The sequence below is a fragment of the Phocoena sinus genome, chromosome 15 (assembly GCF_008692025.1).
Source record: "Phocoena sinus isolate mPhoSin1 chromosome 15, mPhoSin1.pri, whole genome shotgun sequence".
Taxonomy (NCBI): Eukaryota; Metazoa; Chordata; class Mammalia; order Artiodactyla; family Phocoenidae; genus Phocoena; species Phocoena sinus.
This window is the reverse complement of record NC_045777.1, coordinates 22,479,422-22,497,066: the sequence shown is the minus strand read 5'-3', so window position 1 is coordinate 22,497,066 and position 17,645 is coordinate 22,479,422. Positions and strand designations below refer to the sequence as shown.

The 17,645-nt window shown below is 37.9% G+C and overlaps 1 protein-coding gene across 2 annotated transcripts in view; it reads right to left on the bottom strand.

Annotated features, from left to right (window-relative positions):
- Positions 1–17,645, bottom strand: part of RBL1 (RB transcriptional corepressor like 1) — a 75,614-nt gene that overhangs the window by 27,166 nt on the left and 30,803 nt on the right. For both annotated transcript variants that reach the window (XM_032606750.1, XM_032606751.1), the window contains exons 13-16: positions 16,104–16,268; positions 13,104–13,236; positions 8,824–9,090; positions 7,043–7,254 (exon numbers count right to left, since the gene is read on the bottom strand). In XM_032606750.1, coding sequence (XP_032462641.1) covers positions 7,043–7,254; positions 8,824–9,090; positions 13,104–13,236; positions 16,104–16,268 — 777 coding nt within the window. The remainder of the gene's footprint in view (positions 1–7,042; positions 7,255–8,823; positions 9,091–13,103; positions 13,237–16,103; positions 16,269–17,645) is intronic.

Genomic DNA, 17,645 nt, shown 5'->3' with positions numbered 1-17,645 from the left:
GGAAAAAGTCTGGAACTGCCTAAGAGGCAAGAGACCATTGTTTCAGGGTGCGCGAGGAGAGGGGATTCAGAGTACCACCTAAACGAGCTCCAGAGACGAGCGCGAGCCGTGGCTATCAGCGCAGACCCCAGAGACGGGCATGAAATGCTAAGGCTGCTGCTGCAGCCACCAAGAAGCCTGTGTGCAAGCACAGGTCACTACTCACACCTCCCCTCCCGGGAGCCTGTGCAGCCCGCCATTACCAGGGTCCCGTGATCCAGGGACAACTTCCCCGGGAGAACACACGTCATGCCCAGGCTGTTGCAACATTATGTTGGCCTCTGCCGCCGCAGGCTTGCCCCGCATTCTGTACTCCTCCCTCCCCCTGGCCTGAGGGAGCCAGAGCCCCCTAATCAGCTGCTACTTTAACCCCGTCCTGTCTGGGAGGGAAACAGACGCCCTCAGGCGACCTAAACGCAGAAGTGGGGCCAAATCCAAAGCTGAACTCCAGGAGCTGTGTGAACAAGGAAGAGAAAGGGAAATGAAATCTCTCCCAGCAGCCTCAGGAGCAACGGATTAAATCTCCACAATCAACTTGATGTACCCTGCATCTCTGGAATACCTGAATAGACAACGAATCATCCCAAAATTGAGGCAGTGGACTTTGGGAGCAACTATAGACTTGGGGTTTGCTTTCAGCATCAAATTTGTTTCTGGTTTTATGTTTATCTTAGTTTAGAATTTAGAGCTTATTATCATTGGTAGATAGGTTTATTGATTTGGTTGTTGCTCTCTTCCTTTTTTTAATATACATACATTTTTCCTTTTTCTCCTTTTGCCAGTGTGTATGTGTATACTTCTTTGTGTGATTTTGTCTGTATAGCTTTGCTTTTGCCATTTGTCCTAGGGTTCTGTCTTTTTTTTTTTTTTTTTAGTATAATTTTTAGCACTTATTACCATTGGTGGATTTGTTTTTTGGTTTGGTTTCTCACTTCTTTCTTTTTTTACTTTCTAATTTTTTATAATATATTTTTAATTTTTATAACTTTATTTCTCTTTCTTTCTTTTTTTCTCCCTTTTCTTCTGAGCCATGTGGCTGACAGGGCCTTGGTGCTCCGGCCAGGTGTCCGGTCTGAGCCTCTGAGGTGGGAGAGCTGAGTTCAGGACAGTGGTCCACCAGACACCTCCCAGCCCCACATAATATCAAATGGCGAAAGCTCTCTTAGAGATCTCCATCTCAACGTGAAGACCCAGCTCCACTCAATGACCAGCAAGCTACAGTGATGGACACCCTATGCCAAACAATTAGCAAGACAGGAACACAACCCCACCCATTAGCAGAGAGGCTGCCTAAAATCATAATAAGGTCACAGACACCCCAAAACACACCACTGCATGCAGTCCAGCTCACCAGAAAGACAAGATCCAGCCTCATCCACCAGAACACAGGCACCAGTCCCCTCCACTAGAAAGCCTACACAACCCACTGAACCAACTTTACGCACTGGGGGGCAGACACCAAAAACGAGAACTATGAACCTGCAGCCTGCGAAAAGGAGACCCCAAACACAGTAAGTTAAGCAAAATGAGAAGACAGAGAAATACACAGCAGATGAAGGAGCAAGGTAAAAAACCCACCAGACCAAACAAATGAAGAGGAAACAGGCAGTCTACCTCAAAAAGAATTCTGAGTAATGATAGTACAGATGATCCCAAATCTTGGAAATACAATGGAGAAAATACAAGAAACGTTTAACAAGGACCTAAAAGAACTAAAGAGCAAACAAACAATGATGAACAACACAATAAATGAAATAAAAAATTCTCTAGAAGGAATCAATAGCAGAATAACTGAGGCAGAAGAACAGATAAGTGACCTGGATGATAAAATAGTGGAAATAACTACCACAGAGCAGAATAAAGAAAAAAGAATAAAAAAAATCAAGGACAATCTCAGAAACCTCTGGGACAACACTAAACGCACCAACATTCAAATTATAGGGGTCCCAGAAGAAGAGAAAAAAAGGGACTGAGAAAATATTTGAAGAGATTATAGTTGAAAACTTCCCTAATATGGGTAAGCAAATAGTCAGTCAAGTCCAGGAAGCACGGAGAGTCCCATACAGGATAAATCCAAGGAGAAGCACGCCAAAACACATATTAATCAAATGATCAAAAATTAAATACAAAGAAAAAATATTAAAAGCAGCAAGGGAAAAGCAACAAATAACATACAAGGGAATCCCCGTAATGTTAACAGCTGATTTCTCAGCAGAAACTCTGGAAGCCAGAAGGGAGTGGTAGGACATATTTAAAGTGATGAAAGAGAAAAACCTACAACCAAGATTACTCTACCCATAGAGGATCTCATTCAGATTTGATGGAGCAATTGAAACCTTTACAGACAAGCAAAAGCTAAGAGAATTCAGCACCACCACACCAGCTTTACAACAAATGCTAAAGGAACTTCCCTAAGCAGGAAACACAAGAGAAGGAAAACACCTACAATAACAAATGCAAAACAATTAAGAAAATGGTAACAGGAACACATATATTGATATATACCTTAAATGTAAATGGATTAAATGCTCCAACCAAAAGACATAGACTGGCTGAATGGATACAAAAACATAACCCGTATATATGCTGTCTACAAGAGACCCACGTCAGACCTAGGGACACATACAGACTGAAAGTGAGGGGATGGAAAAAGATATTCCATGCAAATGGAAATCAGAAGAAAGCTGGAGGAGTAATTCTCATACCAGATAAAGTAGACTTTAAAATAAAGAATGTTACAAGAGAAAAGGAAGGACACTACATAATGATCAAGGGATCAATCCAAGAAGATAAAACGTTTGTAAATATTTATGCACCCAACACAGGAGCACCTCAGTACATAAGGCAAATGCTAACAGCCATAAAAGGGGAAATCGACAGCAACACAATAATAGTAGGGGACTTTAACACCCCACTTTTGCCAATGGACAGATCACCCAAAATGAAAATAAATAAGGAAACACAAGCTTTAAATGATACATTAAACAAGATGGACTTAATTGATACTTATAGGACATCCCATCCCAAAACAACAGAATACACTTTCTTCTCAAGTGCTCATAGAACATTTTCCAGGACAGATCATATCTTGGGTCACAACTCAAGCCCTGCTAAATTTAAGAAAGTTGAAATCATATCAAGTATGTTTTCTGACCACAATGCTATGAGACTAGATACCAATAACAGGAAAAAAGGTGTGAAAAATACACACATGAAGGCTAAACAACACACTACTAAATAACCAAGAGATCACTGAAGAAATCAAAAAATACCTAGAAACAAATGACAATGAAAACACGACAACCCAAAACCTATGGGATGCAGCAAAAACAGTTCTTAAGAGGGACATTTATAGCAATACAATCCTACCTCAAGAAACAAGAAACACCTCAAATAAACAACCTAACCTTACACCTAAAGCAATTAGAGACAGAAGAACAAAAAAACCTCAAAGTTAGCAGAAGGAAAGAAATAATAAAGATGAGATCAGAAATAATGAAAAAGAAATGAAGGAAAAAATAGCTAAGATCATTAAAACTAAAAGATGGTTCTTTGAGAAGAAAAACAAAAATGATAAACCACTAGCCAGACTCATCAGGAAAAAAAGGGAGAAGACTCACATCAATAGAATTAGAAATGAAAAAGGAGAAATAGTAACTGACACTGCAGAAATACAAAGGATCATGAGAGATTACTAAAATCAACTATATGTCAAAAAAATGGACAACCTGGAAGAAATGGACAAATTCTTAGAAAGGTATAACCTTCCAAGACTGAACCAGGAAGAAATAGAAAACATGAATAGACCAATCACAAGCACTGAAATTGAAACTGTGATTAAAAATCTTCCAACAAACAAAAGCCAAGGACCAAATGGACTCACAGGAGAATTCTAGCAAACATTTAGAGAAGAGCTAACACATATCCTTCTCAAACTCTTCCAAAATATAGCAGAGGGAGGAACACTCCCAGACTCATTCTACGAGGCCACCATCACCCTGATACCAAAACCAGACAAAGATGTCACAAAAAAAGAAAACTACAGGCCAATATCACTGATGAACATAGATGCAAAAATCCTCAACAAAATACTAGCAAACAGAATCCAACAGCACATTAAAAGGAACACACACCATGATCAAGTGGGGTTTATCCCAGGAATGCAAGGATTCTTCAACATACAGAATCAATCAATGTGATAAACCATATTAACAAATTGAAGAATAAAAACCATATGATCATCTCAATAGATGCAGAAAAAGCTTTTGACAAAATTCAACAGCTATTTATGATAAAAACTCTCCAGAAAGTAGGCATAGAGGGAACTTAACTCAACATAATAAAGCCATATATGACAAACCCACAGCCAACATTGTTCTCAATGGTGAAAAACTGAAACCATTTCCACTAAGATCGGGAACAAGACAAGGTTGCCCACTCTCACCACTATTATTCAACATAGTTTTGGAAGTTTTAGCCACAGCAATCAGAGAAGAAAAAGAAATAAAAGGAATCCAACTTGGAAAAAAAGAAGTAAAACTGTCACTGTTCGCAGATGACATGATACTATACATAGTGAATCCTAAAGATGCTACCAAAAAACTACTAGAGCTAATCAATGCATTTGGTAAAGTAGCAGGATATAAAATTAATGCACAGAAATCTCTTGCATTCCTATAAACTAATGATGAAAAATCTGAAAGAGAAATTAAGGAAACACTCCCATTTACCACTGCAACAAAAGAATAAAATACCAAAAAAAAAAAAAAAAAAAAGAAGAAAATACCTAGGAATAAACCTACCTAAGGTGACAAAAAACCTGTATGCAGAAAACTATAAGACACTGATGAAAGAAATCAAAGAGGATACAAACAGATGGAGAGACATACCATGTTCTTGGACTGGAAGAACATTGTGAAAATGACTATACTACCCAAAGCAGTCTACAGATTCAATGCAATCCCTATCTAACTACCAATGGCATTTTTCACAGAACTAGAACAAATATTTCACAATTTGCATGGAAACACAAAAGACCCTGAATAGCCAAAGCAATCTTGAGAAAGAAAAACAGAGCTGGAGGAATCAGGCTCCTTGACTTTGGACTATACTATGAAGCTACAGTAATCAAGACAATATGGTACTGGCACAAAAACTGAAGTATAGATCAATGGAACAGGATAGAAAGCCCAGAGATAAACCCACGCACCTATGGTCACCTTATCTTTAATAAAGGAGGCACGAATATACAATGGAGAAAAGACAGCCTCTTCAGTAAGTGGTGCTGGGAAAACTGGACAGCTACATGTAAAAGAATGAAATTAGAACAGTCCTTAACACCATACACAAAACTAAACTCAAAATGGATTAAAGACCTAAATGTAAGGCCAGACACAATAAAATTCTTAGAGGAAAACATAGGCAGAATACTCCATGACATACATCACAGCAAGATTCTGTTTCACCCACCTCATAGAGAAATAGAAATAAAAACAAAAATAAACAAATGGGACCTAATGAAACTTAAATGCTTTTGCACAGCAAAGGAAACCATAAACAAGATGAAAAGACAACCCTCAGAATGGGAGAAAATATTTGCAAATGAAGCAACTGACAAAGGATTAATCTCCAAAATATACAAGCAGCTCATTCAGCTCGATATCAAAAAACCGAACAACACAATCCAAAAATGGGCAGAAGACCTAAACAGACATTTCTCCAAAGAAGATATACAGATTGTCAACAAACACATGAAAGGATGCTCAAAATCACTAATCATTAGAGACATGCAAATCAAAACTACAATGAGGTTATCATCTCACACCGGTCAGAACGGCCATCATCAAAAAATCTACACACAATAAATGCTGGAGAGGGTGTGGAGAAAAGGGAACCCTCTTGCACTGCTGGTGGGAATGTAATTTGATACAACCACTATGAAGAACAGTATGGAGGTTCCTTAAAAAAGTAAAAATAGAAGTACCATATGACCCAGCGATCCCACTATTGGACATACACCCTGAGAAAACCATAATTCAAAAAGAGTCATGTACCACAATGTTCATTGCAGTTCTACTTACAACAGCCAGGACATGGAAGCAACCTAAGTGTCCTTCGACAGATGAACGGATAAAGAAGATGTGGCACATATGCACAATGGAATGTTACGTAGCCATAAAAAGAAACAAAATTGAGTTATTTGTAGTGAGGTGGATGGATCTAGAGACTGTCATAAAGAGTGAAGTAAGTCAGAAAGAGAAAAACACTTGTATTTCACAATATTGTGGAAAACCTTGTATGTTGCTAGCAGGAATAGAAATGGTGCAGCCACTGTGGGAAACTGCATAGCATTTTCTCAAAAATTAAATTTAGAATTACTATTCCACTTCTGTATGTACCCAATAGAATTGAAAACAGACTTGGATACCTGTACACTAATGTTCACAGCAACACTATTCACTCACAATAACCAAAAGGTAGAAACAACGCAAATGTCCATCTATAGATGAATGGATAAACAAAATATGGTATATACATACCATGAAATGTTAGTTTTAAAAAGGAAGGAAATTCTGACCATGCTACAATATGGAAGAACCTTGAAAACATTATGCTAAGTGAAATAAGCCTGTCAAAAAAGGACAAACGTTATATAATTCCACTTATATGAGGTACCTAGAGTAGTCAAATTCATAGAGACAGAAAGTAGAATAATGGCTACCAGGGGCTGGGGGTGGGGGGAAGAAATGAGGAGTTACTATTTAATGGGTACAGAGTTTCAGTTTAGGAAGATGAAAAAGTCTGGAGATGGATGATGGTGGAAGCTGCACAACAATGGGAATGTACTAATGACATTTAGCTGTACACTTTAAAATGCTTAAAATTGTAAATTTCATGTATATTTTACCACACACAAAAAAAGAAGGCTAAAGCTGCCCTCTGTTACTCAATCTTTCTTGCATTGATTAAAGGAGACCTTTTTAGATGCTATAAAAACACGTACCTTTCTATAAAACAGTGCTAAGGACCCAGTTCTCTTTGGTTTGCTTATTCCAACTGAATGTACCTCTTGTGCTTTAGTCAAATGGGTCTGTTTTGGAGAAGCACCAATTAATGACTGAGCCGTAAGTGATACAGGACTCTCGACTTTGGACTCCTGAGTTGTATTCATGGAAATTGGTATCAGTGTGATCTCTCCAGCATCATTTGCAATACCTGAATGTACAAGCAAGAGTTCTTAGTTTTAGAAGTGTGTCCCAGAAAAGTTGTCAATTCTTCCTTCCTTGCTTCCTTCCTCCCTCTCTCCCTCCCTTCCTTCCTTTACTATCTATCTATCTACCTATCTATCTATCTATCTACCTACCTACCTACCTACCTATCTATTTATGCATAGGAATATGTTAGAAGAAAGCCACAAAAATAGTAATTCTAGGTTATGATACTCTTATTTTCTGTTTCTGCTCTGAAACAATAAAATTGTGCTTTTGAGCTCTAAAGGAGATGTTTTTAATCAATAAACAAAATTCTTCCTCAATGCACTTATTTGTAAAACTCAGATAAGAAAATAAAATAGGTCGTAACAAAGAGGGTTGTAAATTTATAAAATGTGAAAACTCAAAAAACAGTGCAGGCATACCTCAGACATATTGCGAGTTTGGTTCCAGACCACTACAATAAATTGAGTATCATAATAAAGTGAGTCACATGAATTTTTTGGATTCCTAGTGCACATAAAAATTATGTTTATGCTATATTGCAGTTTATTAAGTGTGCAATAGCATTATGTCTAAAAAACAATGTACATAACTCAATCAAAACATACTTTGTTGCTAAAAAATGCTAATCATCATGTGACAACACAGGGTTGCCAGAAACCTTCAATTTGTAAAAAAAAAAAAAAAAGTATCTGTAAAGTGCAACAAAGCAAAGTGCAATAATACTAGGAATGCCTCTATAGGTTCAAAACAAAACAAAAGGGTGGAGCACAGAGGATCTTTAGGGCAGTGAAACTATTCTGTATAACAGTATAACGGTAGATATGTGTCATTAGACATTTGTCAAAATTCATAGAATGTACAACACCAAAGAGTGAACCCCAATGCAAACTACGGACTTGGGGTGATAATGATGTGTCCATGAAAGTTCATCAATTGTAACACATGTGTCTCTCTGGTGCAGGATGTTGATGACAAGGAAGGCTCAATTTTGCCATGAACCTAAAACTGCTCTTAGAGAAAAAAAAGTATGGGTTCAGGGACTTCCCTGGTGGCGAAGTGGTTAAGAATCCGCCTGCCAATGCAGGAGACACAGGTTCGATCCCCGGTCTGGGAAGATCCCACATGCCATGGAGCAACTAAGCCTGTGCGCCACAACTACTGAGCCTGCACTCTAGAGCCCACAAGCCACAAATACTAAGCCCATGTGCCACAACTACTGAAGCCCATGTGCGCTCGAGCCACAACTACTGAGCCCTCGCGCCGCAACTACTGAAGCCCGTGTGCTGCAACTACTGAAGCCCGCACGCCTAGAGCCCGTGTTCCGCAACAGGAGAAGCCACCGCAATGAGAAGCCCGCGCACTGCAATGAAGAGTAGCCCCTGCTCCCCATAACTAGAGAAAGCCCGTGCACAGCAACGAAGACCAAACGCAGCCAAAGAGAAAAAAAAGTATATATGTTCAAGAAAAAATACTGGAATAATAAGACCATGTGATCAGTCCAATAAGACATTTCTTAAATTTTCACCCAACTCAGAAAAAATATAAAATAAATGCATCAAAATGTTACCATGCAATGGGATTGTAACTTTATGTCCTGTTGTCCCTGTTACTATGGCTGTGGCCATTGTTAGAAGACTTTGCCCAGGTGAAATTGATATATTTTCAGCAGTAATGCTTGAAGAAGGAGCAATTTTCAATTTTGTTCCTTCTGTTATGATCCTGTCCATAAGCATTTCCTTTGGGGGGTCTTCCCCAAAAAGTCTTCTCTTAGCACTCCCAGCGGTAGGAGAACTGTAGCGTTCATGGACAGAAATTGGAGACAATGGTTGCGTATCTAATAAAGAGAAAAATTTATAACAGTTTGACATGTATTCCAAAATAATAAGTCAGGTTTACTCACTCATTCAACAAATAGATTGAGTTACTATGCTAATAACATGGCCTCTGTCCTCATGGAATAATCGAGTCTAGTGGGAGAGAGAATGAATTAAATCTTAAAATAAAATTATGGGGCTTCCCTGGTGGCGCAGTGGTTGGGAGTCCGCCTGCCGATGCAGGGGACGTGGGTTCGTGCCCCGGTCCGGGAAGATCCCACATGCCGCAGAGCGGCTGCGCCCATGAGCCATGACCGCTGAGCCTGTGCGTCCGGAGCCTGCGCTCCGCAGCGGGAGAGGCCGCAGCAGTGAGAGGCCCACGTAACGCAAAAAAAAAAAAAAAAAGGAAAATAAAATAAAATAAAATAAAATTATGAGAGCTCACCTTCCTGGTTTCTTGAACCTCTGCCTATATTAAAGAAGCAAAATATTAAGGGTAAAGTAGAAGGTGAGAAGTAGAATGTGGTGACTGCTAAATTTCAAAAGTAGTCCAACTAGCTTCTGTCTCCCAATCTTATCTAGTAAATAACTCCTGATTAGAAGGAAAAATCAGTGATTTGGTTCACAATTTTGCCTTCACCACATGCCCACACTTCAAATAGTTTAAGGCAGTAGCTGTGGCTTTCTGATTTAGTAGAGGCAGAATCATCTTTTATAAGTCCACTAGAAGATAAAGATGAGTAGAAGTGTTATGACTCTGCTTAACTTGCCTTAATCTGAGGCATTAGTGTGTTGATCAAAAAGAAAGTAAAGTATGGATTAAACCTCTTTTCCAGTGCTATCCTTCTGCAGAAACTGCTCTCCTTTCCATCTCCACTAGGTGCAAAGCCTCTCCTAGCCAATCCTACATCTTTTCCCACCATTTTCCCCCTACTTCCCTCAACCCACTGTTTCTTTACAGGTATATAACATGTTTTTAAAGTAAAAGCATTTCACTAATTATTTTTATAATTACTAATTAGACAGCCATGTCATCTATTTTCAAAACATGTTTAAAAGGTATAAAAATTACCTTTGGCAATAATTTGACAGCTCTCTGTATTACTGGGGTAAGTGGGGAATAGTCATGGTTTAATAAAAATCTCTCCATAATTCTGGAGGTTATAAAAGCAGCTCTGACTTCCAGTCTTAGTAAAAAAGTGGAAAGTTCTATTGTAGCTCCCATTACGCCTTAACAGAAGTCTACCTGGATACCTTATATCTAAGAAAACCAATGCAGCCCTTGAATCTGACTTGGAATGTTCAGAGCTGACATTTCAAGGGAAAACTCATGTTATAGCCATGAAGTTAGCTGCAAGCCCCTTGAAATGATGCTCTGCCTAGCACAGTACTGGAAAAGCTGCAGTAGACAATAAAAATTTAACACATATATAAGTTAATAAATTGTCTTTTTTCTCCCAGAGTCAAGGCTCAATATTATTGTTTTCTAAGGATTTTCCATTATTTGATTCTCTTGCCTGAACCCCTATAAGAAAATACCGTTTTCTTCTAATCATAAAAATAATATATCACCTGAATGTTCACAGCAGCGTTATTCATAAAAGCCAACAAGTGGAAATAATCCAAATGTCCATTAACAAACGAATGAACGAACAATATACAGTATATCCATACAATGAAAAATTATTCAGCGTAATGAACTGTTGACACATGCGACAACATACATATCTTGAAAACATGATAAGTAAAAGAAGCCAATCACAAAGGCCACATATTATATAATTCCATTTATATGAAATGTCCAGAACAGGAAGATCCATAGAGACAAAGAACAGATTAGTAGTTCCAGGGTCTTGGTAGAGGAGGAAATAGAGAGTGATTACTATTGGATACAGGTTTTTTTTTGGGGGGGGGGTGATAAAAATGTTCTGGAATTAGATAACGGTGATAGTTGTATAGTCTTGTAAATATTCTGAATTGTATATTTTAAAAGGGTGAATTTTATGCGATGTGAATTATATCTCAATTTTTAAAAGCTCACAGAAAAAACTCAAACGATACCAAAAAACTGTAATGAAAAAGGTAACACTCAAAATTCCACCACCAGGACAGAATTACATTTTAGTGACCATTTCTTCATGATCTTAGTTTTGAGATCTCTAGCTAGGCTGCAAACACACACACACACACACACACACACACACACACACACATATAACATATATTATATATATTATATATACATACATATTATAGTCAGATACACACACATGCATACGCACAGAGTTCATGCTTTGTACAGTTAAAGTATGCATGAGTTTCAGTTATCATAGCATAAATTAACGACAGCCTTAACAAAAAGGTTCAGATTTCAGTTGCCATGGTATATTAACTGTGAGTAGCTGCATAAACTACAAACTTTTCCCATGAGGATTTACATAAATCACTGTGTGAAAAATAGATGTGCATCATGATCAGTGACCAATCCTGTTACTTCTTTCAAAGTCTGTTGGTGATTGTTCAGGGCAAATCTGCTGGTTCAATTCATGCAGGCAGCAAAGCATATGGTTATGTTGTCTCCTTATTTCCCAGTGATAAACCCGCATTCTACAAAATAGACGAATGAAAATAGACAAATGAAAGAGGGAATGGCCCCCCCAAAAAAGTGGAAGTTCAACAAAGAATTGAAAAGTGATAATGCTGAAAGTGAAATTAAAATTGTTAATGAAGTTATAGAAGAAATAGCTGACCCTAGGAATGTTGACACTGCTGCTATTCAAGAGATTAGATATACAGCCAGAAGAACTGTGTGAAGATGAGACTTATTGATATAAATGCGAAAAGTTGTTAAGATAAATAGGATGAAGACATCCAACAGGAAGTTACGATGGCAAAAAACTTCACTTTAAAGGAACTTTCAGAAATATTTCACAACACTGAAAGCACGAAGGACAAAATGTTAAGAGCTGGTCCAAACTTAGAAAGGAACACGACAGTTCACCAAGGCACAGGAAAGAAGCTCACTCAGTATTGTAAGTTATATGAGAAGAAAGTGGCAAGCACCATTTAAACTATTCTTTATGACTTTTTAAAAAACAAAACACTTTCATTCTCAATGTTTCCAATTGTAGTGTACTAAGTAAATATTTTTACTATTTTTAAATTTGTTTAAATATTAATAATTGACAGTAAGAGAGTTTTTAGCTTTGACAAGATTTTTAAAGGTCATAAAACAATCCTAATTATTCCCCTTGCTTAATGAAGACTGTTTTGCATGCACAGTGTGCACATTTTTATGACCTTATACTACATGTAAAGCAAGACACACACAATTATAGTCCAAAAGTGGGTCTTGAGCTACCTTACTATATAACCTGAATACCTGTATATCTGAGGTTTATTCAGGGATATTGTCATCAGAAGATTTTTTTTTTTTTTTTTTTTTTATCAGAAGATTTTAAGTGATTTTTAAAAATCCAAGAGTTAAATAATCCAGAAGATGCACACATCAGTTTGCTACATCACAAGAGAAAATAAAGAATAATGTACTAAAATCTTCCTATTAGTAAGGCTCAAATGAACTATTTTGAGAGCATAGATAAGTAATTTATTAGATGAATTTAAGTATCCCAAAGAGTTCTTTGTTCTGCTTTAAACGTTTATTTTTCTATAAAGACTTAGAGATAAAGAATATAACTTTTATCACATTTGGAAAAGTAGGTATTTAGCTTAAATAGTTTTCCATTAGCATTGAGGAAAAGTTGTGTATATTTATGAAAAAGCCAAAATACTGTTTCCACAATAATAGACACTGCAATTTAAAAAATAGATTCAAAATCAGAGTGGAAATCTTATTACTTTAATATAAAAAAGTATACAATGAGCCACATGGGGTATTGGCATAAACATTAATCCCCTTTCAAATCTTGATTAAAAAATTGTATTTCTTAATAATACGTTAGGCAAGACCTGAAATTTTCTCTAAAAAAAGGTGTTTGTTATTTTTTCATTGTTTTACCAATGTTGAACCTACCCTTTCGAAGACTCCCACTGTCAGTCCGAACTTCTTTGACCCTTGGATGCATTAGAGGAGACATTGGCATCATGGGAAGATGTCCCTGTACATTTCCCCCATTTCCTGTTTCAAAATTATTTGGGAATATAACCTGTAGAAAACAAAAACCCTCTGCTTTACACACAGATAAACCCACTGATCAAAACATAACAGGGGCTTCCCTGGTGGCGCAGTGGTTGAGAGTCTGCCTGCCGATGCAGGGGACACGGGTTCGTGTCCCGGTCTGGGAAGATCCCACTTGCCGCAGAGCGGCTGGGCCCGTGAACCATGGCTGCTGAGCCTGTGCGTCTGGAGCCTGTGCTCCGTAATGGGAGAGGCCACGGCAGTGAGAGGCCCGCGTACCAAAAAAAAAAACAAAAAAAAAAACATAACAGAAAAAATGAGAAAGAAAGTCTTCTTTTTACTGTTTTATTTCCCTGTCCTTCACAAAATATACCAACTTGCATAAAGTGCTCAATAGTTAACATTGTTAAAGATATGTAAAGAGTTCAACCCACTTAATCTTATAATATATCTAGTAAAGTTTACTGACCACTAGAAGTAAACCTATGAGGTAGACACTGCTATTCTTCACTTATGGATGAGAAAATTGAGGCTCAAAAATGTGAAATCTGCCCAAGGACACAGTACTACTAAATATTAGAGCAAGGGCTTCAACCCAAATCCTTCTCTTTTAAGTTCATAGCTTTTTTTTCCACTCCCCAATGGATTCCATAATGGAAATATTGATGAATACTGAAGATTGCCCAATTAATCATAGTCTGCTGCGAAAGACCAAAGCATGGAAGAGAGGCTTTAAGAAATCATCTTTCCAGTTCTTCCTAAATAGTTCTTTCAGTTGTTTGAGATTAGAGAAAAACTCAACAAGATTAATGAAGTATAAGGAGACACAGAAAAGCAAAGTAGGATGTATAGACAGGAGTTAAAAAAGAATAACACAGAGGTGAAGGGAAAAAACTCAATTTCTCATGATACTAAACTGTTAAATGTGCAATTTGTGTGCATTAGGTAGAAGCTTTTAATCTTTTTATTGTAAATACTTCTAATTAAAAGTGTTTAATTCTTTTTTTTTTTTTAAAAAGTGTTTAATTCTTTATATGGATATTTAAAAAATTAAAAATGATGGGATTAATGGTTTCTTAGATCTGATACTGAAAGCACAAGCAACGGAAGAATAGATAAACTGGATATCATCAAAATTTAAAACTTTTGTGTTTCAAAGGTCATCATCAGGAAAGTAAAAAGACAACCCACAGAATGGGAGAAAAGTTTTACCAATCATATATCAGATAAAGGAGTGTATCTAAAATATATAAAGAACCCTATAACTCAATAATAAAAAGACAACCCAAATAAAAAATGGGCGAAGGATCTGAATAGATATTTCTCCAAAGATGATAAAGAAATGGCCAATAAGCACATGAAATGATGTTGAACATCATTAGCCATCAGGGAAATGCAAAAAAAAAAAACCACAGTGAGATAATACTTCATGCCTACTAGGATGGCTAGAATCAAGAAGACAAATAATAGGCACTGGAGAGGATGTGGAGATATTAGAATCTTTATACACTGATGGTGGGAACGTTAAATGGTGCAGCCACTTTGGAAAACAGTCTGACGGTTCCTCAAAAGCTTAAAAAGAGTTACTATACGGCCCAGCAATTCCACTGCTAGCCATATACTCAAGAAAAATGAAGGGCTTCCCTGGTGGCACAGTGGTTGAGAGTCCGCCTGCCGATGCAGGGGACACGGGTTCGTGCCCCGGTCCGGGAAGATCCCACATGCCGTGGAGCGGCTAGGCCCGTGAGCCATGGCCACTGAGCCTGGGCGTCTGGAGCCTGTGCTCCGCAACGGGAGAGGCCACAACAGTGAGAGGCCGCGTACCACAAAAAAAAAAAAAAGAAAAAGAAAAATGAAAACATATGTCCACACAAAAACTTGTTCATGAATGTTCATAGCAGCATTATTCATAATAGTCAAAAGGTGGAAACAACACAAGTTTATAAATAAACAAACTGTTCTATCCATACAATGGGATATTAGTAAGCTGTAAAAAGGAACAAAGTGCTGATACATACAACAACATGGATTAACCTAAAATCATTATGCTAATAAAAGAAGTCAGTTATACTCAGCCATAAAAAGAAACGAAATTGAGTTATTTGTAGTGATGTGGATGGACCTAGAGTCTGTCATACAGAGTGAACTAAGTCAGAAAAAGAAAAACAAAATACAATATGCTAACACATATATATGGAATCTAAAAAAAAAAGGTTCTGAAGAACCTAGGGGCAGGACAGGAATAAAGACACAGATGTAGAGAATGGACTTGAGGACATGGGGAGGGGGAAGGGTAAGCTGGGACAAAGTGAGAAAGTGGCATGGACATATATACACTACCAAATGTAAAATAGATAGCTAGTGGGAAGCAGCCGCATAGCACAGGGAGATCAGCTCAGTGCTTTGTGACCACCTAGAGGGGTGGGATAAGGAGGGTGGGAGGAAGACACAAGAGGGAGGAGATATGGGGATATATGTATAGCTGATTCACTTTGTTTTAAAGCAGAAACTAACACACCATTGTAAAGCAATTATACTCCAATAAAGATGTTTAAAAAAAAAAAAAAAAAAAGAAGTCAGTTTAAAAGGACCACATATTGTATGATTCCATTTACATGAAATGTCCAGAACAGGGAAATCAACAGAGATGGAAAGTAGACTACTTGGTTGCTTAGGGGCTAGGTCAAGAAGATAGAGGTTAGGGAAGTGATACGTAAAGTTTCTTGTTGAGGTGGTGTGTTCCAAAAGTGACTGCGGTGATGACTGCACATACCTATGAATATACTAAAAACCACTGAATTGTATACTTATGGGTGAATTGTATGGTATGAGAATCATGTCTCAATAAAGCTGCTTTCATAAAATGATGGGATTATTAGCCTTGCCCTAACTCACTTCTTCACAGGTAGGAACTCTGTTTGCAGAAGCCTGGAGAGCCTCCCACAGTGCAGAATCATGACTCCATGCTAAACTCTCCAAAATCTGTTCTTCAATGCTGTTCAGGTGTTTCACCATGTCCCTGGAGAGTCCTTCCTCTGAGCGGATCACCACCTCAATAACCTGGAGAAGAGAAAACTGAGCAAGTAATGTGGTCTCAAGTAGTCAGTTCTAGACTAGACTGACATGTATGGCTAGCTAGCTCTGCTGTTATTAATGACACAGAACCAAGAATATCTTTGAACCATAATTCTATGGCTTATTAATATATTTTTAATTTATAAAGAAGCTTTTAAGATTTTCAAAATACTTTCACGTACATTTCTGGTTTTCATGTTTTATTTTACACATGGAAAACAGAGGCAATGATAGGTGAAAGTGGTCAACAGCCCAACAGTGGTAGAAGTCAGGTCTTGGGTTCCCAGTCCAATGCTAGTTTGAATTCACTGCCCCTTCTCAGACTATTCCTCCCAACAGCTCAAAGGAAAGAATGAATAACATATTTAAAAGGAACTTTGCTTATATACACTATAGTTCCATTTTAATAAGAGTAAATATCTAGAGCAAAGTCTGTAAGCATATATATAAAAATATTAATAGTGATTATTATTTGTAATTAGGATTATAATATATGACTTTAATATCTACATTTGTGTGTATTTTCTGTTTTTCTTCAAGGAGTATATATTATTTATGTGGTTAAAAAACAACGGCATTGGGTTTCCCTGGTGGCGCAGTGGTTGAGAATCCGCCTGCCAATGCAGAGGACACAGGTTCGAGCCCTGGTCCGGGAAGATCCCACATGCTGTGGAGCAACTAAGCCCGTGCACCACAACTACTGAGCCTGCGCTCTAGAGCCCGCGAGCCACAAGTACTTAAGCCCGCGTGCCTAGAGCCCGTGCACAGCAACAAGAAAAGCCACCACAATGAGAAGCCCGCGCACCACAACAAAGAGTAGCCCCTGCTGGCAGCAACTAGAGAAAGCCCGTGACCCAACACAGGCAAAAACAAATAAATAAATAAATTTATTAAAAAACAACAACAACAACAACAGCATTTAACTTCTTGAATGAAAAAAGGATGTTACAGGGCTTCCCTGGTGGCGCAGTGGTTGAGAGTACACCTGCCGATGCAGGGGACATGGGTTCGCGCCCTGGTCCGGGAGGATCCCACATGCCGCGGAGCGGCTGGGCTCGTGAGCCATGGCCGCTGAGCCTGCGCTCCACAACGGGAGAGGCCACAACAGTGAGAGGCCCGCGTACCGCAAAAAAAAAAAAAAAAAAAAAAAAAAAAAGGATGTTACAAAAAAAATGAATTGTTATTAGGTGATGGCAAAAACTAAACTTTTTCCTCAGATAAAATTACATATATTTCCTAATGGAAAATCTGAAACACATACATAAACATTAAAGTAAATATAGAGAAGCAATTTTCCTTACAAAACTAAAAAGAATTTAAATTCCACTCAGTCAGCAATTAAAATGAATAGGGTTTTCAGTG